This window comes from Rousettus aegyptiacus, unplaced genomic scaffold, assembly GCF_014176215.1.
Source record: "Rousettus aegyptiacus isolate mRouAeg1 unplaced genomic scaffold, mRouAeg1.p scaffold_m13_p_9, whole genome shotgun sequence".
NCBI classification, from domain to species: domain Eukaryota; kingdom Metazoa; phylum Chordata; class Mammalia; order Chiroptera; family Pteropodidae; genus Rousettus; species Rousettus aegyptiacus.
In genome coordinates, this window is record NW_023416312.1 from 82300599 (window position 1) to 82323211 (window position 22613).

Below are 22613 nucleotides of genomic sequence, written 5' to 3' on the forward strand. Positions count from 1 at the left end.
AGACTGGACATATAGCAGAGCTTTGCAAGAGGTTGAAAACTGAGGCCCCCTCAACCTGGAGTATTATAGGAAGACTCATAACGCCTTGGGTGTCCTTACCTCACGGCTTTGGTGAGTTTGGCCTGGCCCTCAGATGGAGAGACAAACACAGTGGAGGTAGTGGGGCTCTCCTCATCTAGAGACTGTCCTAATTCCAAACTCGCAGATGGCTGTAGACCAATGTGCTGAACCCTTGGCTTTTCCCAGGGAGGGCTGCTGTTGCTCTGGGAGGCAGGCCTGCATGAAACCCTGGAGCTGGCTCTTCGAGCAGTGCTCATGGAGGAGGCAGTGGCAGTGGAGGCTTGAGGGGTTGTCTCTTTGACTTCACTTCTCTGGTCTTCATCTTCGATCACCACTAGGTCCTTGGGCATCTCCTTAAACTGGTACACCAGCCTCTGCCCTTCAACTTTGGCAAGGATGCCCCTTTGGTAGTAATATCTGGGAACAAAGAGTGGGTAGTTAGGGACAGACCACCTTCCAGGGCAGAGCAGGCATGAGGCAAAGAATGGCCAGGGCCAGACAGGAGCTCAAGGGCAAGAGCAAGAGACTCTTAGACTTGGAAAGCTTTTATGAAATTTCTGAGATCTCCCATGAAGACTCAAAGGGTCCAGAAAAAGGAGTTTCAAATACCAACCCCCACCCTGCTTTGGGGTAGAGGATAAGGGGTGAGTGAAGGATGATGGGAAGGGATGAATAGATAATAAGGGATTTAGCAGTCCCCCAGCTGAGACTAACTATGAGTAACTCTAGCCCATATCCCTAGGTCCCTGGCTTGAAGAATGTGAAGAAAGCCTTTCTTGGGGATGGGAGGCCCTAAAATGTTCTCGTATTAAAGGAAAAAAAAAAACTAAGACAGAGCTACAAGAGGGAGGAAATTTTTTCTCCCAGAGGTGGCCTGGGGAATGGGCTTAGGGATATGCAAATAGGAATCAGGAGACCATAAAGTGGGAGGGCCTCCTTGCACATAAAGAAGAGCTTGGTGACTCAGGGCGGGGTCCCCCATCAACTCCTACCTTAGTGCCCGCCCCATTGTCTCATAGTTCATGTCAGGTTTGTTTTTCTGCTTCCCCCATAGCTTGGACACAGCTTTGGAATCCACCAACTTGAAGATGCCTTTCTCTCGCTGGGTCCACTTGATGTACTTGGGGCAGGTATTTCTGTCTTGCAGAAGTGCCAGGAGGAACTCCCACAGATAGATGGTGCTGCCTGCAGAGAAGAAGGCAGTGAGGGGTGGCCCCAGCTCCTTTCCCACCTCACCTGACTCCCAGCCCTACCTTTGCCATCCTTAGATTTCTTCCGAATGGGGATGCTGGGGTCAGTGACAGGTGAGGTACTGCGGGTGCCCTTTGTCTTCCGTACTGTGAGGAGAAGGTGAGAGCAGGATGAGGCTGAGACCATGACAAGAGCTCCAGGACAGGCTTCCAGGAAGGAGAGCCCAGAGCTTATCAAGTCGAGAGTGACAAGACAGACAAGAAAGAGCCAGGTTACCAGGGCTTGTGGTCCAGGATCACTCTCCATGGCCAAAGCCCTCAGGTACGTGCACCTACCCAATGGGCCACCCTCATTTTCAGGCCCCAAAGGTAAAACAGAACACTGCTACAATGTGGGGCAATGTAGTGCATGCAGACATTGTTCTTCTAAGTCACCCTTAGAAGAACAGAACCCACCTACCTTAATTTTTGAAATGAAAAGACAGCCCAAAAGTGCAACTGCAGGTAACTGTGGATTGGGGTTTGGGTTGCCACGCTGACAAGGAAGTATCACCCAGCCATCACCCAAGTAAATCAATAACACTGAGGCTTGGGAAAGCCCAAAGTCCTCTCTCATATACAGTCTTGTCTCCATGAGTGTCAGGAAGGAAGATAAGCACATGGCAGTAGTCCCTATGGGACGAGGGACTGGCCAGAGGGCCAAGCCTGGTGTCTGAACAGTCTAAGATTCAACATGTGTCTGTGAGACTCTACCCATTTACCTCTAAGGTCTCCCTCACCTACCACCCTCCCCCTTGAAGCCTCTCTCTCTTCTTCTCCCTCTCCCTCTCTCCCTCTCTTACTTCTCTTCTTTGATTTTCCCGTCTTCTTGGCACCTTCCTCTCTGGGGACCTTCTCCTCCAGAAAATGCCCCTCCTGGTCACCAGTGTCACCAGCTCTGTTCAGGGCATCGGGCTCAGAGACAGGAAACAGGTAGTTGGGCAGAGTGACGGCTGGAGCAGAGTCTGAGTCTGGAAGCATTTCAGAGGTGCTGACTGCAAGAATAAAGGCCCGAGGTGGCTGAGGCCCAGTGCAGGGTGGGAGCATGGTCTCTCAGCACTCAAGAGTATGGCAGGCTCCCAAAGAAGGCAGAGTTGCTGTTACCCTCAGCCCAGACACAGGATACACCTGAAAACACCTCATGTATCTTGCACCATGAGGAGAGGAAACATCTGCAGAGCTGTGGGCATGAGCCAGCCCCAATCATGGCTGTCACATTTTGAGCCCACTGCTGATGGTGGGGAAGTTCCAGGCAACACCCAGGGTAAAGGGACACCATGATTTAGTCATTCACTCACTTTTACAACTGGAAGGGGCCTTAGACAAAATTTAATCAAATTCTGCTTTCTTGATGAGGAAACTTAGACCTAGAGACGGCAGGACATATGCCCACGGTCACACAGCAAGTTGGTACCTGGTATATGTATGCATTCAATAACTATCTGTTGAATCCTGAATGAATATTAGTGACAGAGCTGGGATTATAAATGCTAGGACTCTTAACTGGCAGCTTCAGGGCTTTCTTTCTTGCACTATATCCCAGCTCCCTCTTGGGAAGGGGCAGTTAGGGCCAAGGATCCTCCTATGGAGTCAGAGCAAATGTTTGAGGGGTTCCTGAGAGAGAAGCCTGCCCTGGGGGCAGGGGACTGAGGGCCAACTTCTAAGAACCAGGAAGGGATGAGGGGGTTCCAAGCCTGGTACATTTTAAAATAAGCCACACCCTGCATAGCCTTCCTGGGAGCCCAGTAAGAGAGCAGACAGACCTGAAAAGTCACTCTGGCCAATAGTATTCAACCTTTAAAAGGAAGGAAATTCTAACATGTGCTACAATATGAGCAGACCTTGAGGACATTATACTCAGTGAAATAAGCCAGTCCCCAAAAGAGAAACACTGTATGATTCCACTTATATAAGGAGTCAAATTCATAGAGACAGAAAGTAGAAGGGAGGTTGCCAGGGGCTGAGGGGAGAGGGTAAATGGGGAGTTGTTGTTTAATGGGTACAGAGTTTCAGTTTTGCAAGACGAAAAGAGTTCTGGAGATGGATGGTGATGATAACTGCACAACAATACAAATGAACTTAATAACACTGAATACCACTGATGAATGGTTAAGGTGGTCAATTTCATGTATATTTTACCACAATTTAAAAATCGGGAAAAAAGTGACCCTGGCCATCTTTTCCTTGTCTACACATGTGCCTGAGAATCCAATACACAGATGCAATCTTTTAAAATATCATTTTGTGTTGCCTTAAGTTAAGACACCAGGGTTCAAACTTACAGATCTGCTTCTCATCCAGGATATTGTTGGGAGACTCAACATTGAGCAAGACTTCAGTGGCTGACATAGTTTGTGAGGTTGCTTCATTGTCATCTAGTTCCAGGTTCCATGGTGGGAAGGAAGAAGAAAAGTTCTCTCAGGGCACGGGGCAGGGGGTACAGCCATAACCAAGGCCAGCCCAGAGAGTGGTGCTAAGGAGCCAAGAGATAGCCAGAAAGGGACCAATGCACCTCTCACCCTAATCTTTCACCTTCTCTCTACACCCATCCCAGCCATCTCCACTCCTCATTGTCCCCCTTGATCTTAAAAGATCACGAATCCATTTAGATGTCTCTCTTCTATGAAGTGGTACTACCTTTTTGTTTGTCTTAAGAGCCCCATCTAATTTCCAACTGTTGGGGCCTTTGCCCTTGCTGCATGTATCACTAGAAGCAATTGTGGGATACTGTTCCCTGAAGACAGAACCCCTTTCTCCACCTCCACCACATGTTCCTTGCCCAAGAAGGGGACAGACCTGCTACCAAAAAACTTCCCTCCAAGATCTGATCCTGCGTCATGCACAAGGTCCTGTCCGTTATGATGCCATTGTGAACGTCATCCAGTTCCAGTCCTGAGTAGAGATGCAGTAATTCAGGGTAGGGTACCTGCTCCACAATCACAGCTGGGAACACTGAAGGGTCTTCCAGCTGTGGAGAAGACAGAGATCTGGTTCAAGACCTATCTGCCACTTCTAGGAAGCCCACACTACCAGAAAATCTGATCCTTCTTATAATTCCTAATTCTTAGAGTCCTCAGAGGCTGTCCTTTGTATGAGATGACATTACTCTGGGTCCAACCTCACTAAATGATACTTTGAGTGGATTCTTAATTAATAGCGATGGGTTAGCTCTGTACCACCTGTGCTAAACCAAGGGCAGACAGTGTTAATTGGTTGTAGTTATGGGTTAATCCATGGCCAGGGTTGGTGCTTAGTCTACGAGAAGGGTTAGGCTCATTCTTAGGCCAATGGGAAAGGATTACTCAATGGCAAGGGCAAGGGTTTGATCTATAGCCAGGTGAGGGACTCAGCCTACAGTCAGGATTGAGTACCCAGAGTTAGGGGTGCAGATTGTGGACATCTTGGGGCTCAGTGTGTGGCAATGAAGATGGAAAAACAGGGGCATTATAGAGGTAGAAAAGTAAGGCCCCAGCCCCTGCCTGGGTTGGAGAGACTGTTCCAATTTCCAGCTTGAATCAATGGGTACTTGATTCAATGAGGATACTGTTCATGTTAAGGGGGAACCCGGGAGGAAGAGGGGCATGTTTTTGGATAAAGGTAAGAGGTACAGTGTCTGAATATGGTGAGTTCGAGTTACCTTAGAGATATTTAAAATGGAGATACCTCTGAGGGAGTCAAAAATATGTGTCCAGGAGCTCAAAAGGGTGGTTGCTAAATCCTTTGGAAGGTATAAAATTCTCGGGATGAGAATTTGACCCCAGGAGGACATAGTTGTTCTAAAAGCAAACAAAGCTAAAGAAAAAAGGAGTGTGATTTTTCAAATTTAAATTTTTTAAAAAATATGTATAGAAGGAACTATATCAGCATGCTCATAATAATTATATTTTGGTTGTGGGACTTTGGGTAATTTTGTCCCCCTTCTTTCTACTTTTCTGTATTTTCCAAATTTTTTTTCATGGGACTGTTAATAATTTCTTCATGGAAAAAAAATGAGAATGCTCAGTCTTGCCTAGTGTTCCTGAAGGATCCAGAGTAATAAACATTAATAAAACTCCTTTGGATTGGGCAGTCACCCTGGCTAGAGCAGTTTCAGGGGAGTGCTGGGGTCCCAAGGTACATTACAATGGATAACAAAGCAGACAGACTGAGGCAGGCAGTAGGGTATAGTGATTAAGGTCATAAAGTTAAGAGCTGTCTGTCCAATATGGTAGCCACTAACTATGGGTAACTATTTGAATATAAATGCAATTATTTTTTCAAGATTAAGAATCAGCTCTTCAGTTGTGCTAGCCAAAGTTCAAGTGCTCCATAGCCACATGTGACTAGCAGCCTCATACTAGATAGCTCAAATATAGAACACCTTTAGCATCTCAGAACATTCTATTGGATTATGCTGATATAGAGCTAGACTGCCTGGGTTTGAAACCAAACACTGCTGCTTACTGGCAGTGTGACCTTGGGCATGTTACCTAACCTTTCTGGTGTATCGGTTTCCTCATTTATAAAATTAGGTTGATCATATTATGGACCCCATAGGATTGTTTAAGTGGATCAATACATATAAAGTACTTAAACAGGGCCTGGAAGAGAGTAGGTTCTCATTGTTTTAGGTATCAGGGGCTTCAAGGAGACTGGTAAAATTTTATTTCTTAACCTGCATGGTGAGTTCATGGATGTTCATTATATAATTATTCTTTAAATAAATATATATACATGTACACACACATATGTGATTTATGCACTTTTTTGTATTAATGATACATTTTGCAATAAAAATTGTTTCCTAAAAAGAGTGAGAGAAGGGAGGTAAGAACATAAACACAGAGGGTGGAGACTATGCTGGGGAGAAAAAATGGTGCTAAAAAGGTGGTATTTTGAAGGAGGTGGGTGGAAGAGAGGCAAAGTTTTCTTTTAAGGTTGGTGAAACCCGAAGATGGTCTAGGTTTAGCAGAAAGGTCTGGGAGGACTGAAAGATATGAGAGAGGAGGTGATTGAGAGCTTGAGGTCTTGAAGAAAATAGGAGAGATGAGGTTAGGCGCAGGCACAGAAACTACCCTTGGAAGGAAGAGGGACACTTGTTTCTCCCAGGTCAGTAGAAAGGAAATAAGAACAGTGCTCTTATCAATAAAAGGGAGGATAAAGGGGAACAGAGGGCATCCTTGGCTTTGAGGTTCTCTGTGGGTTGGAGGAGAGGCTATCTGCTGAGGGTGGAAGGGCACGTGTGGTGTTGGGAGATACGGGGTTGAGGGCTTCTGTGAACAGCCTCTATGAAGAACAGAAACAGTTGCTAAGCAGGCTAGAAACAAGTAAAAAATGACCAGTAGCATTGAGAACCCAGTTAAGGTTATATTTTTCTTACTTTCTCAGCCCATAATTGCTTTTGACAAGGCTAGGCAAACCTGAGGTGTTCAATAAAACTGAGCAACTTTAAGACCCAGGTAGACAGAAATTACAACGTGCTCAAAGCCCACTAGGGGGCAGCCTTCTGTAGGCAACTTTGGATAAGACAGTATTCCATCCTTGCAAGGATTCAGGATAGAGAGCATCAGAATTAGGCTGAGATCCAGCTGAATTTACTCTTGGTGAAGATGGAGAGATGGCAACCAGATAGGGTAGGGGACAGGACTTGCCTAGGTGGCCAAACTGAGATCAGAACCCAGGATTGCTGACTCCTAATCTTTCGTTACTTCTGCGGTACCTGGTTGCCTCTTCTCCAGTTTGTGAAAAGAAGGGAGCGAAGGGTGGCAATGAGTGTGACAGGACACCATCCAATGGGTATAGCTAAGTGCACAGAAAATATGCTCTCTTAGCCCCAGTGCAGGGCAAGGTATGGAGCAGTGGGGGCCCAAGCACCTAAAGTCTGTCCTATTTTCCAACTTCCTCCCTCCTGAAGACCCCATGTCCAGTTTGTCCTGAATCTCGGATTGAGGCTGAAAGACAGTTATGGAAAGATTCGCCAACCAGGCTAGAGACATGAGTCTGAAGGTGCCAGTGGTTAGACTCTGCCTTGCCGTTCCAGCTGGCAATATTCACTCTTGCTATGTGGTTGTCCCAACAGTTTCTTACTGTGGCACTAGTGGTGAAGGGAAGTGACTGAAAATGCACAGAAAGGTCAGTGCACACCTGTGCATTCAGCCCACATTGCTGACTGGCCAACAGCTCAGGTCATGTATTTAGCAGCTGCTTAGCTGACTTAGTGACTGCACGTGCCCGTAATTGCATGTGGGCAATTGGCTCACTAAATGACCACCCAATGATTACTGAATGGCCTCATGAGTGACTAGCTGGCACACAGTTTGGCTGGCAAGCAGACCCAGTGCCCTGAACCAAGTAGGTGCTTGATCAATATTTGCTGACTGGCTAGCTGGCCAGCTGGCTGGCTTACTGGCTGTCTGCCTGCCTGTCTGTGTCTATCTAATCAAGCTCTGTTCTCTGGGGACATACCTGGTGTATATCATCCATCCCGTTGCTCGCAAATTCAAATATCAGGTCACTAGACTGCAGGGTAATAGCCATGCTGTCTTCTCAGAGCTGACAGCAGGATTCACAAGGCTCTCTGGACCTGCGGGGTTTTCTTGACGAAGAGATGTTGCTCAGGTACCTTGGAGCTTAGAGCCTACCCTGAGCCACAGCAGAATATGGGGCGTAGAGAGCTGGAGTAGGTGGTGACCTAAGCCAGGTTCAAGGCTGCAAGCTGGGCTGGACAATTGTAGTAGTACCTAGAGAGAAGGGAGAGATGGGGGCAGTAAGTTAAGTCACCTCCCTTGAGCTCTGTTCCAAGGACAGCTGGTGAGCCAGAATGACCCTGCCATGCCAATGCGGACTTTTGGAAGAGGGATGGCTGAAAAGGGAGGACAATGGGAGAAGACCAGGAAAGGAGAAAAAAAGGAGGTAGGTAAAGGAATAAGGAAAAAGAGGAAAAGAACTGAGTCACCTCCAGTGGGAAGTGGCCAGGCCTCAACACCAGTCTGAGTCACCAGCATTTGTACCTGAGCTGGCCTTGAAGATACATAGCCTCCCTCCCATCCTTCCCTCACTCTTCTAGAGAAGGTGACAGATTTAGGGACTCTGGCCTCTCTCCAACCTGGAGATTAATCTCCAGGGTTCAGCTACAAGGAAAGTCAAAGCTTCATGAATGGGGAAATAGCATGAAAAAGCCCTAAAATTCCCTTGGCTCAAGAAAGAATCTTGCGGCGGGGGAGGACCCACAGGTGTACAGGGTACTCTTCCATATTCTGCCTAGCTCAGTTTAACTTGGGAGTGAGGGCCACCTAGCTCTCAAGGGCAGCCTACAGAGGAAGAAATGTCTCACTGTGAGGCTTGTGTTGTCAGCCTGACCCTGCTTGTGGGGATGGGACTCTCAGACATGGCGACACCTCCAGAGAGCCTGGAGACAGAGGGACAAGTGGGACATATGCTGTGTGCACTTGTCACCACTCTGCCACCACTGCTGCCTGGCCAGGGAGGACGGCTTCTGTGCCAGTTGTGGGTTTATGTTCTTGGTTCAGCTTTGCTTTCAGTTTCAAGATTGAACTGTCACCCTGGGAACTTCTAAGGAGAGCCTCAGCTGGAGGAGGGGTGTAAAGAACATTTCTCATCCTCCAGGTCTGGGTCAGAGGTCCCCCTTTTCCAGGACATCTATTTACTGTAGACCACATGTCCTTCTCTTTGAATGCCTCTTGTGTTCACAGTCTGCACCTCTAGCATTCATGTGGCATCCAGGCCTCCAACTGTTTCCTTTGCTTGCTACTCTCATTCATGCCTGTCTCCCAAAGCCTTAGCTGCCACTGCTTCCTGCCAGTCTGCTCCACTCCTCCAGCCCTAAACAGTTGGGCTTCTACACTTCTAGGTGCCAGGTCTTTGGCTCTTAGGGTTCTGTTTTTTAGTAGAATGTGCTGTTTTTTAGTAGAATGTGTGTGTGTGCATGTGAAGTGGGTCTACAGACAGCCTAGTTCAACCATGAGCACCTGAAGAAATGGGGTCACACACCGTAGTGGGAGCAACAGACTTGACCCCTACATCCTTGACACTCCTTTGGCAGTGCCAGGGTGGCAAAATCTTCTCCTTGCCTGGAAAAAAATGAGGAACTTCAGAGAGGGGCAAAGGGGAGGGAAGGAAGGGGGACCATGGGTGACCTCCCTGATGACCGCTTTACCCCGCAGGAGACACCCAGGCCTCTCCCACTTCCTTTCCGTTAGCCCACAGGGCTGGCTCCACCCTCTCTCCACCCCCATTTTCACCCCCACACCTTTCTACCCACCCCCAACAAAAACTTTGAGAAGCCTCTCAACTCAACCTGTCAGGTCTGTTTCCCTTTGGGTGAATGAGAGGCTGATGCCTGCTAAAACAGAGAGGAGGCACCGATGAAATGATGGTCCTCACCTGAATTCCACCCATCCCTGAACCTGCATGAGACCCAGTTTCCTGTCACCGTCCCACAGGTAGGCTGTCTGCCCCCAGGAAGCATTCTCAAACAAATCAAATGAAAGACTATCACTTTCACCTAGTCTCACTTTGTCTAAACATAAAACTTCTAAACTCCTGTGTCTGCTCCCTCTCCTTCTAGGTTTGCTCATCTCTTTGGCTTCTCTTCACAGATACTAGTATTTCATGTTTGCGAGTTCACTGCTCATGACCTCAGCCTGTGGAACTTCTGTGTACCTTCCTTACCTCTCCCATTAGATAGTGGCTTCCTTGAGAGCAGGGACAATGTTGGTCATTGATGAAACTTTAGTAACTTGTACTGTGCTTGACATGTAGCAGACACTCAATTCATGTTTGCAGAAACCATGAATGAATAAATGAATGCATGAATGGTACTGGTGAGTCAGTACCAGTGAGATGTGTTTTCTGGGCAGTAAGTATATCCATGTGTGCACTGGGTGTGGAGTGAGTGTCCTGTACTCTGGCTCATACAAGAGTGAGAGGAATGTGTGCACTCTGTATGTTACATCATATATTTTTGCATTGCAGTTTACAACATAGGTGTGCAAACACACCGTAAATATGCACCTGTGCAAGGTGTGCCCATGTGTCCCAAGTGTGAAGACAAGTCTATGAGAGCCTCTGTGTGCCAAAGACCTGCCCTGGTCAGCCCATCAGGGCAGCAAGCTCAGTCATTGGTTCCTCCTACCCCCTCTAGTTCATGCCAGCTCAAAGAGGTTGCAGTGAAGATGTTAGTGGGGGGCTGCCACTGCCCCACTCTAGAAATTCAAAGTCCTATGCTGCCCAGAGAGAGCATGCCAACAGAAGAATATATATGTGGTCCACAGGTCCTTTGAGTGAGCCCTACAAGGTCCACTCTGCTAGGGAGGTGGTAGAAGAGGGGAGGCAGCACTGCACTATATTGAATGGAAATCTTGGCCATCAACGCGAGAAGAGGTTTGAAATAAAAGAGATTAATGCAATTGCATTAAGACTCCACATGTCTAAATTTCTAAATTAAGGACCTTTTTGGTGCAGGTCCACCTGGCCCAGGACTCTGAGTATTGGGAGGCTGCACCCAGCACCCACAGCTGATCCTGGTGTCTCATTCTGCCCAATCTCAAGCCTGAAACCAAGGTAAAGGAGTGTAGGGTGAGGAAGCTGTTGTCCCATTTGTCTTACTTTCTTGGCCAAGGTTAAGAAAACTCCCCTTCCCTCTGCCCCAAGGAAACTTGCAGTCCAGAAAGTTTTATCCCACCCCCTTCAGATGTTTGAGGATTTGAAAGTGAGAGGTGGGGAGAGGTTCATTTGCATGTTTACTTACTTTCCCCTGAACCACCTCCCCAAGTCCCTCAAAATAACCTCCCTCTCCCAGGAACCTGAAACCAAAGAAGACATCACCACAGAAAGCCCGACTGCCTTGCCGTTGGCTACAGAGGCCCACACCAGGGGCTTCCCTTCCCATCGTCCTTACAGACTGGGACATAGCTTCAGTAGCCTAGAGCCCTGGACAATGTCTTGCTGGCAAGTAGGGGGTTAGGAGGTACACACAAACACTTGGCTCAAGGAACTGAGGAATCTGGGAACCCTTAGTAACCAGTGGTGAATTCTCCTTACCTGGCCCCATCATTGCACAGCTGCAATGAAAGTCTGCACCCAGGGTGGCAAAAGTTCCATACCCTTGACTGCCTTCAAGGCCACTGCAAGATCCCTGGCTCCTAGAGCCTGTCCTACTTGGGCTGAAAGCAAAGCCTCCATAAAAGCATATGGCCCCTAGATGTTGTGTGTGAGTGTGTGTGTGTGTCACAGGAGGGATCGAGCAAGCGAGGGAGCCTACATCCTCTGCCCGCAAATGCGTACCTCTGACTCTTTGCGGTTCTGACTGCATTTCAAAACCAAAATAGCAAAATACAAGTGGTTTGAGCTGCTCCTGTGTCACCACACCTGGGTCCACTTCAGACATAAAGACCCTTTCTGGGGCTGTCACTGGAACATGTCAAGCGGGGTCCAGCATCCACCCACCAGGGCCTCCTCTACAGGAAGCCACCCCTATGTGAAAACCACATCCACAGTCTCTGTGGAGTAAGTTTAAATCTATACCAATTTAGTTGAGCCAATGGCTCTCACTGAATTGCTAACACCCATGGCATTTCCACACATGCCAGGAAACTAGGGGCCAGATGGTCAGCTGGGCCACAAAGCAGAGTTCTTATCCTCCAGTTCTTTGTCCCCTCCAAGCCAGCTCTCACTTCTAAAATACCCGGTCCCCTATGAAACCTTTCTGGAATTCTCTGGAAAGGAAGTGACAATTTCCTTCATGCCATTTCCCACTCTGTCAACACTCTTCCCCCACAACCACAAACAAAATGGAGACTACCCCAGGAATAGCTGTACCCTCCACTGAAAAACAGCCCCTCCTCCAGCTAAGTCATCCAGCAGCAAATTTGCATGATGTGCCACGTGACCAATGGCATGTATTTAAGAGACAGAAGGCCAGAATCAGGGATCCAATCTCTAGCCACGGACCACAGACAGAGCAGAGGTAACCCATCCAAAGGATTCCTGCACAACCTTGACTCAGATCACAAGCTGAACTCTCCTCCTTGAGCAAATGCCCAGCAAGGGGACTGCAGCTGCAGCTATTTTATCAGCTCCTCCCCTGTATTCCTTTCTTTCTACCACCTCCTCCATTTAAGATGAAATTGGGAAGAGGGAGGGGAAAAACAAAGGTTTTGTAAGCTCTGTTGGTAGGGGTTTCTCTGTGTTTATTCACAAGAAATCCAGTTTCCTTCCTTGGCCCTCGGTCACTGCCTGATTCCAGTACAGGGCTTGCTTTGGTGGTGAGGCAGATCCAGAGCTACTCTCCAGCTGTCCCCCACCTTTCTCAGCTCTAGTCTTGTCTCTACCTTCTCAGGCCCTGGCCTGTCCCAGTGGGGGGTGGGGCAATTAGGGCTACAGAAGATGGCAGGCTGCAGACAGAGAAATGCCCCCTCCTCTTTCTCCAGGAGATCCACTAGGTGACCTACGACCTATGGTGTGTGTCATAGCTGGCCAAGTTGGGGGAGGAGGAGGGAAGCCTTCTCTTGGCTGCATCCCAACAAGATGTGTGACCCTGGAAAAGTCAGCCCTATTTCTGCGCTGTGGTTTCTGTCATCCTTAAAGTGGGTGAGGGCTGAGGGTAATCCAGGCTTAGTAGATGCTCACCAGAAAGTCTCAGGTGAATGAAGATGGTGGTGAGAAAACACTGAAAATTAAAAAGTACTCATCCAGATAATTAGTTTCAGATGACCTCCCAGAGACCAAATGGAACTGGGGCCCCAGAAGGGCCCTAGAAGTCCCACCACTGGCTCCAGAACATAGGATGGGGCTAGAGGCTTTCTATTGTTGGCTTGGAGGGGCTAGCTCCTCACCCGGGTTGGGGGCCACATAGGGAGGGGCAGGCTGCTGTGGTTGGAGTGCTCAGGGTCCCCTGTCCTTACCACCTTCACCCTGCCCCAGCCCTTTGGGATGTGGTTAAGTGTCAAGAAGAGCACTACAGAAGCCAAATAGGGGAGGAGGGGCAGGAGAAGGGCTACTGACAAAGGGAACCTGATTTCCTGGCTTCCCTGACTCCCAGGGGCCTTGCCTGAAAAAGCCAAAACAGCACTTCCTAGAGGTGCCTGGAGCTACCACATTCTTGTCTCTAATGCTTCAGGAACAGGGAGGAGGCAGAAGGGCACAGAGCTCTTCTGAGATGTGAAAGACAAGTTAATGACAGGAGAACACATTGCAGGAAAGGGAGGCAAAGCCAAGTCCAAGGCAGCTATTGAACCCCAGTATGGTGGGCCAACAGCTAGAGCCTAGAGGGGGACCCCAGAAGTCCCAGCTGACTGTAAAGGCATGGGCTTCCCAGAAAAAAGATACAGCTTTGCCTTGGGGGTTAGGCAGGTCCTCTTCCCCCTCTGTGAAACAGGGACAACCACCGTAGCCCAAGGATGGTCCTGATAGGGCAGTGAGTCCCCCTCTGTTATGTCTCAAACATGTTTTTCAATTTCCCAGTCTGATTTGTCATTTTGGTCACAGTCACTCATTAAGTAGTCAGCATATCTTTACCTATTTGGATAGGAAGAAGGGGAAATGGAGATAGTGTGATAAAATAAAAATGGAGCGGGGCATAACTGACAACTGTAAAACTTATGATAGAGAGAAGAAACCAGATTGACTACGGGGAGAGGGATTAGGTGGTCAGAGAAATCAGTTGAATAAGTGCATAGGCCCGAGACTCACCAGGCAGCAGAATGTGAAAATATGGAAAGCTACTGGGAGTTACTGTAGATTCTTGAACAAGGGAGGGGCGCAAAGCTAGCAGTTGTTTATTAAGATTGGTTTGGTCTAATGTATGAGTGGGAAAAATGGAAGGAGATGAGATGGGCAGCTGGAACCTAGGAGGTGAAATCCAGAGCTACCCTGAAGGAGAAAGATGACAGAGTTGTTGTAGAGACCCCAAGATATGTAGCCTGTTTTTGCTGTAAGAATGCTAAGGGATATAGAATGATTAGGGCAAGAAATATGGCAAGAAGATGAGTTCAACTTGGACATTTTGAAGTTGGCATTACCTCAAAAAACCCAGGAATGGTAAAAAAGAAAAGAGGACCCAGAGAGTCATTTGCTACACACACACACACACACACACACACACACACACACACACGGCCAGAGGGGTCTCGATAGGCCTTCAGTGGCCAAAGGAACAGCCCTGGCCTAGTGAGGATGGCAGTACAGATACAATACTGTGGTAGAAGGTTGCATGTGCCAAATGAAAGGTGACTTCACATGGCACACACCTCACCCCTGCCCCTAAGAAGGCCTGCTTGTATCTCCATGGGGGAAGAGGAGTGAGAGAGGGAGGCAACAGAAACACTGAGCAGAGACTACATCCATTAGTGGGTTTTTTGAAAGCTGGGGTAATCTTTAACTCTGTGCCGACAGGCTATTAGGTCAAATAACTTTTACTGAAGGGACAGTGTTTTTCGTCGAGTCTGCTGCCAGCGAGTGCCCTAAAAACTGAGTCAGAGGTTCCTAGCTCAAATCTGGAATAACCCCTTGTGGGAGGGGCCACATTGGGTTCACTGCCTTCTTGGTTCTGGGCACTCTTCCAAATGCCTCCTCCCCCTGGCCACTTCCCAGGCCAACCAAAGCAGTGTTCCCTACACAGAGAGGAGGGCACAAGGAAGGATGAGGTGGAAAGATGGCTTATGCTGAGGGTGACGTGGGAAGACAGGGAGGGCAGTCTCAGCTCTTATGTCACCATGAGCTCCCAGGGGTCTTCCTTCCCCTCACCCACACTGCTGACAGGCTCTCCTTGACTCAGAGTCCCATGATATATCAAAGTTAAAAGGGACCTTGAAAAATCATCACATCCATCCTTCCTATCACCCAGCTGCAGACACCAACTTCCTGAGGGAGGAGAAGTGACTTGCTCAAGGTCACACAGCTAGCTGCTGTTACTCCCAAGGGGATCTTTCTTCCTCCCCTCCTCACTGTCTCTCGGCATCCTCAAAAACCAAACCTTTCCTCTGGTGAGTATGAACAGCAGCCAAAGACCCAGGGTTGGCAAATAACAATGCAGCCATGCATGTGCAGAACACACAGAACTTTCCCATTGATTTCTCCACCTCCCTGCTTTTATTCAGTGTCCCCTAGTATGATATGTCTTTCCCCAATTTCGGTGGCTCCAATTCCCACAGGGCATTCAAGATCTGAAGCAAACGCCTCACCTACTTTCTCCCCACCTGGTATATTCTCTCCTCCTCCCCTCCTCCTAACACTTCAGCTTGACCTCTTACACTAAACTAAGGATCACAAACTATGGCCCACCATCTGTTGTTGTATGGCCTGTGAGCTAAGAATGGTTTTACGTGTTTAGATATTGGGGAGAAAATCCAAAGGATAATATTTCATGCCACGTGAGGATTATACGAAGTTCAAATTTCAGTGTCCACAAATAAAGTTTTATTGGAACACATCTATGCTCATTTATTTATGTATTACCTGTGGCTACTTTTGCATGATAAGTTGAATTTTTGCGACAAAGTTTGTATGGGCCACAAAGCCTTAAAATATTTACTAATTGGTCCTTTGCAGGAAAAGTTTTCTGACTCCTGGACTAAAGATTTCACTCCCCTTCAGTGTGAATAAATTCATAAAGTTCATTTCTGAGAAGGATGCCACAGAGCACTCAGAGGTGCCTGGAAGAAGGTATGGAACACCATATACAAACTTAGCAGCTTTTCAATAGAAAGAAAATCCTAGCCTTGGCTCTGCCCATGGTGTGACCTTGAGCAAATCACTTCTGTTTTGTGGGCCTCAGTTTCCTCAGCCAAACAATGAGAGGTTGGACCGGATGGTCTAAGGTCTTTTATAGCCCTGAGATTTAGAGAGTCAGTCATTTGCTGCATTTCCAACTCCCGCAGTTTTGAGCAGGCACAATCCTGCTCATTTTATCTCAGAACAAGAGCTTATAGAAGAATCCTCTGCCCAGCTGTGGTTTTCCGCTGCCACTGTGGGCCCCCTTGACTCCATACTTACCTCTTCACCCCACCTTTCCCTTCCCCTTCTGCTGACCTGTCTGCCCTTTTCTCAGAATTCCTCTCCCTGCAAAAAAAGATGCTCTCCTCTGAGAGATCTCCCCCTCCAATCTGGTGGGCCAGGAGCCTCCATTGGTGTGTGGAGGTGGGGGCAGGGAAAGAAGGGCTCTCAGCTCTCCCCAGCCTCCCAGGGCCCACAGCTGTCAGGCAGGAGGCAGAGCCAGCTTTTACCACACCCTTGCTCTGCCAGAGGAAACAGCTCCTCTCTGCCACTTCCTGTCCCAGGAGTTTCAGCAGTTTCCCCTTTGGGGCCTACTGGCCCACCCAGCCCCACCCCTGCCCTCTCTCACAGGTCAGAAAGTACAGGAAAGGAAGGGGCCCTTTGGGTGAGTGGGGAGGACCCCTCACAGGAAGGCCGAGGAGACAGCTGTCTACACAAGCGGATGCCCCAGCAGAAACTCTGCCAGCCTGCTTGGGCTATGGGAGTGGTGACCTGGGAGGCAAATGGGGCTGTCTCCACAAACCCTCTCCTGTTAGCAGATGAGAAGAGCTGAGTTCATCATCTTATCTAGCAATCACCTTGGGGACTAATGAGCCTGGCCTTAGAGGATTGGGTCAGAGACTGGACTACAAATGCTGAGGTTAATGTCCAGCTGGGCTTAGGACTAGCCCTGGTGGCTTCGGATGGAGGGGCTGCTTAAAGCAAGAGCCTGGGGAAAGCGGTCAACAATGGGGTTAATTTGGAGGGGCAGGTGACACTGAAATCAATGTCACTTCATGATTGTACTTATCCTTAGCACCAAATGGACAGAAGCAACAATGGAGAGCAAAGTATTATATTATATGTGGGTCAAGGGTAGTGTCATTTTGAGTGATGAAATAGGAAGCTATCACATTACATAGCTAAGGCTGATTTGGTGTGGTGACTTCCACTCGTAAATACCTCCCAGATGTGCTTGCAAGGTGGGGCTCCTAGCGATGAGGCTCTGTGCCCATGAGGAATCTTGCAGGCAGGTGACCAGCTCTGCCAAGCCTTCCTAGGGCAAGGGGTAAGAGAAGCAGTAGCAGCTTGAGGGCCCAGATCTCTGTTCAGCTATCAGTCCTCCTGAGGACAGGTTAGAAGTCCATGATCATGGTTCTAGAAACCTTGATGCCTGAGGTGGCCTAGTAGCAGATAGACACAATAGCTTGGTCTCCCTGTGATAATATTTTTCCATGAGGTTCAAATAGTAGTGAGAGAAGCTATAGAGCTGCCCTATAAATGATGGTTCTGGGTGGGCCAACAAATGCTCTGAAAAGTCATCCATCCTCATGTACCTTTGGCCAAGAGCCCTGCCCAGCCAGGCCTCCTGTCAAAAGAGCAGAATCCCACTTCCCCTCTCCCTACTACCTCTACGGCCCCTCATGGCAAATAGAATCTTGTGCCCCAGTGATAGGGCCCAATAGCTCCTGAGGAGAGTGACTGCTCCACACAAGCCTGTTTCTCCACCCCTGCAAACTGTAGGAAATATTGCTTCACAGCTGGTATGCAGGTCACCAAGGAAGCCTCAGAGACAACATCTGGATGTGCACCTGGGCTCCTGCCAGCCCCTCCCAACATCTGCAGTACAAATCCAGGGCCATGGCTTGGTTACAAGCCCAACTCAAAGCTAGTGGCACGTGTTTGGAAAGCACATCTAAACCAGGAGGAGGGGGTGGAAGTGCTTGAGATTAGTGCCAGCTCAGGGCAAGTGCTTGTGGGATTGGCACTGATCTGACCTAGCGCTGTACCTGGGATGGTGGGTGTGGTCACTGTGACCTTGGCCATGAACCTGTTGGGGGAAGAACAGAGGGGCATAAGTACTTGTTTAAACGTGGTCAAAATTTTCTTTTTTGCCCTCTGATAACACTTCAAGTCATTCCCTCTGCTTCTGAGGAAGAGAGCAAAACAGTAAAAGTTATAGAGTGAAAGGGTGGAGCACAGGGAAGGTGGCAGGGACTTACATCCGTTGGGTACAAGCTATGTGCGGCTGGTGTCACACCAGGCACTTTACTACATGGGCTTTCTCCTTTAATTCTTCCAACATACCTACAAAGTAGCTAGTCAATGGCAGAGCTGGGGTTTATTTCCAACTATTTCACCCCTCAAACCCTGTTTTCAGTTAAATCTTTTGGTAATAATCCTGTCTTAATAGTTCCATTTAAAAAACAGCAGAAGTGAGGCTCATAAAAGATTAAGTAATATGACCAAGGTCACACTGCCTGTCAAGAATGGAGGGAGAACTCAAACCCAGGCCTGTGTGACCTTTATCCATCAAAGCCTGCTTTCCCACTGCTCTGTGATGGTGAGCAGCTGCTCAGATCCCTAGCTCAGTTCTTTCTCACAACACTCAACTTTGAAGGCTCAGAGCCTCTAGGATGCCCTTTTAACAAAAGCTTCCCAAGCCAATGTCCCATCCCTCCTGGTGCCTCAATCTCAACCAAAGCTATATCTGATAAGCCAATCCTAACTTCCCTGGGCCAAGTATGCATCAAACTGGTGATAAATCGAGCCCCTGTGGCCAGCTGTAGAGGAAGGATATTGTGGATTAAGGAGGCTTCCAGCTCTGGTATGAATGAGGCTAATGCTATTCTTGTACCTCAGGGACTTACCATTTCCAGAGAGTTCCTGGATCCAGACCTGGAGTGGCCATGGCATGGTCCCTGCCCCATAAATATACACTGGCTCTCGGCTTACACATAATGTAAGTCTGAGTTCTTATCTTGGGGTGTTGGTTCACATGTTTATGCAAATATTTATAGAAAGTCAACTCTGAGCACCTCATAGGTGCCAGACCCATGGCCAAGGGCTTACCTCTGGGCCTACCTGATTCTTCTCTGTGGTCGAATTTCATATCTAAGTTCTCAATAAGCTGGGTTAGCCAATTCACCTCAACAAAATTGCTGTTTCTCCTCCTGCCTCCTCCGCACATGCAAAATACTTCTATAGCAAATATCTCTTCAAAACTGAGGCCCAGAGGTTAGGAGGAAAGTGGTAGCAACTGCTACTGGGTATAGTTTCTTTATGGTGTGATGAAAATATTCTAAGATGGATTGTGGTGATACATGTGTAACTCTGAGTATACTAAAAGACACTGAATCATAATCATACACTTTAATTAGGTGAATTATATGGTTTTGAACTGTGTCTAATAAAGCTGTTATTTAAAAAAAAAAGAGGCCTGGGGGGCAGGGCAGCAGCTCAATCAAAGCCACATGCAAGTTGAGCAGCTCAGACCAGACTCCAGGTCTTCTGATTTATGACTCTGGGGCTCTTTCTTCCTATCAGCCTCCCCATAACCCTAAGCAAGGATAACTGCCGAGGTTCACAGAATGTGCAAGGCAGGGCCAGCCCAATACGTGAGGGTTGGTGGCTGGACCTAAAGCAACGGGGTAAGCAATGGAAAATGCTTTAGAACAGGGGTCTGCATGAGTGTGGCTATGGCCTTCCCTGGATCTCAGTGTCCCCATCTGAAAAGTGAAGCAAATGAATTTGGTGAGCCCTTGCAAAAGGCTCCACCAGCTCTGAGGTCCTAATTATAAAGCACTGCAACATGGAATAGAATGGCGTGTCAGCTATATGGTTCTTCTCAGAGTGCTACAGGAGGCCTTGGACACAATCAGGTCTTCTAATCAATGATCCTCACTGCTAGTGATGACCAGGACTTTCCAGTGAGAGCCAAATTCTCTCAGACAATTTTATTGCTGCCTCTCTCCACAGAGGATAGCTTGGTTCTGATCTCTCCACCAGCAGTATTTGGTGGGAGAATAACCCATAATAGAGACCTGCTGATCACTTCCTTTGGAGATGTCAGGAACTAGGTTCTTGGCCTGGTGCCCAGGCAGCCCAACTTTATACTGAGCTTGCCTCTGCAGTGGAGGGAGTGATCACTGATGGCCACTGGTCTAGCCCCCGCTGGACAGGATGTTTCCACATCAAACCCCACTTCCTGCAGCTAAGGTTGGTCTCCGGTTCCCCCCTTCTCTGGCCTTCTGGTTGCCTGCACTCTGCCCCCTCCCCTTGCTGGGTGTTTACAGGCTGTCTTATCAGCCTGGGGAATCTGGGCCTCACCCAGCCTTCTGCCCCGCCCCACCAGCCTGCCCGGGGCCCTACCTGCTGTGGTTTGGTCACTAAAGGCACTCACAGTCTGGTGAACTCCCCATCACTCCCCCACCCTGCCCCAGAGGCAGAGAGTATAGATGCAGGCTTAGCTGCTGAAACCTGAATATTCATAGTGCTTGCTTTATCCACCTTGCTCAAGCTGGAGAAGAGCTTGGTTTGTTCTTTCTATACTGTAATGTCTCTGTCTGCAGGCTATGGGGACAGGAATGAGATACTTGGGCTGTTGAGGAGGCTCTTCAGCCTGGAGTACCTCCTCGGCTCTTTTGTTCTCAGTCACTAAGAGATGAGCAGGGGCAGAACTAGATTGGAAGGTTCTAAGAGAGGATAGGCAGACTTTTTTTTAACAGCAGAGTACTGTAACCACTCCAAGCTAAAGGCCAGGCAGGCAGAATGAGGAGCTGCAGGCTGTGGAGGAGGAGGAAAGATTGAGGAATCCATGGGAACAGCTTCAAACACTCCATGCCCAGACTTTGGAACCTCACAGGTCCCACTTGTCTCTATCTCACCATGGGATCTGCTCACCTACCCAAAGGCTGAGGCCAGAGCTAAACAGTGAACAAGTACAACAACTTCCTCCCAGTACATAGGGCTTAGATTTTAACCAAAGAAGGGGACAGGGATGGGGGTAGTATGCAAATGAACGTGCCACAGGTAATGGATTTCCATTTCCCTTCTAGCATTTGGGCTAATATCTTGAAAGTTCAAGTTCTGACCTGTCCATAGGCAGGTACCACAAGGGACATGGCTTGCTGATGAAGTTCCAAAGTAGGAATCAAAGCCACAGCCCAAACCTGGCTCATCTTCCAGGGGTTTCCATTTTGTTCACTGATAAATTAATTAAAATATATTTAGGTAGCAGATTGCAACATTCATACTTAAGATAAAATGCCATACTTCAAATAAATCTTATGAGACTGCATCCTTCTAGATATATAGCACACAATTCAATAGTTTTGGGCACTTGGGTGGGAAAGTTTGGAGAAACTCTGCTCAGGCAATTTTGCCATTAATGGGCTATGTAACCACAGGTATGCCATGCCACATGGCTCTTGAAGCCTTGGGTCTCCCTTCCCCTTCTTCACTATAGATCTCATGCTATCCATAGCTCCTCTGAAGCTTACTGGCTCCAGTAGCAGTCAGGGCTTTGCAAGCCACCATCCCATTTCCTCAGGAATGACTTTCCCGCCACTCAGATATATAGACCATTTAATGTTCATGTGTTAATGGGTGATATTGGGTTAATGTACCAACTTTCTCCTTAACATATTTTCATTTTAAACGTCCATCTGGAGCTACCTTGCTTTAGACTAAGGGGTGGCTCCAGGGCAATAGTGGAGCAGACTATTCCATAGTTGAGCCAAGAGTGTTTCTAGGTGGCTCTGTCTCCTGTCATACCATTAGCCATTAACCAAGCTGGCCTTCACCATCTATTCTCCAAGCCTGTGGTCTCTGTAAGAAAGCTGTACAAAGTGGATATAAAAGCCTTTGAAAAAGCTAACAACTAGGCTTGGTACAGCAGAAAGCCCACTTGAGTAGGCATAAAAAAGATTAAGATCCAGTTGTGGCCCTGCTTCTGCATAGCTCCTCCCTCAACCTTTGAGCTGGTGCCAACTCTTACTCCAGGGCACATAGTTATTAGATCTATGGCTGTAGCCACATCAACTGTACTCCACAGAGCTTTACGGTCTAAACTCATCTGCTTGGTTTCCAAAGGTCCTGCATAGTCTGACCCCACCCTACCTACTCAGCCTTGTTTCCCATGATTTCCCAACTCAAGGCTGGGCTTCAAGCCCAGTGGTCTCCTCATAGTCCCCTGAGGGAACATTCCAGGCTCATTCACAGAGTTTCTCAGGCCTGCCATGTCCTTGCTTCTCTGTTTTGGTTAATCAAATAGTGCGCATCCAGAAGGGTCCCAACCAAGTTCCCCAAACCCATGGAACTGGTTACACCCTAATAACTAGAGTGTACCCCCCTTCTCTAACTCCTATGCCTCTTAAATTCCACCATAAAATCTCTTAATCTCACAAGTCTCGAACTGTCCTTTAATTATTTCATGTATATATCTTGTTTCCTCAACAGGCAGTAAAATCCATAGGATTAAGGCCTATCTCATCTTTCCTTGACTCTAACACAGGTATGGGCATTCATTAATTAAATCCATGTAAATCTTTGGCCTGAGTAAGGTCTCTAGAA

General features: G+C 48.0%; 1 protein-coding gene across 3 annotated transcripts in view; it reads right to left on the minus strand.

The window, feature by feature from the left end:
* ELF4 (E74 like ETS transcription factor 4) overlaps positions 1-22613 on the minus strand; it is a 38159-nt gene that overhangs the window by 5611 nt on the left and 9935 nt on the right. For all 3 annotated transcript variants that reach the window (XM_016152777.2, XM_016152778.2, XM_016152780.2), the window contains 7 exons: positions 7734-8008; positions 4086-4257; positions 3572-3664; positions 2093-2284; positions 1314-1397; positions 1053-1245; positions 100-477 (listed from right to left, as the gene is read on the minus strand). In XM_016152777.2, the coding sequence (XP_016008263.1) occupies positions 100-477; positions 1053-1245; positions 1314-1397; positions 2093-2284; positions 3572-3664; positions 4086-4257; positions 7734-7805 (1184 nt within the window). In that variant the 5' untranslated portion in view covers positions 7806-8008. The remainder of the gene's footprint in view (positions 1-99; positions 478-1052; positions 1246-1313; positions 1398-2092; positions 2285-3571; positions 3665-4085; positions 4258-7733; positions 8009-22613) is intronic.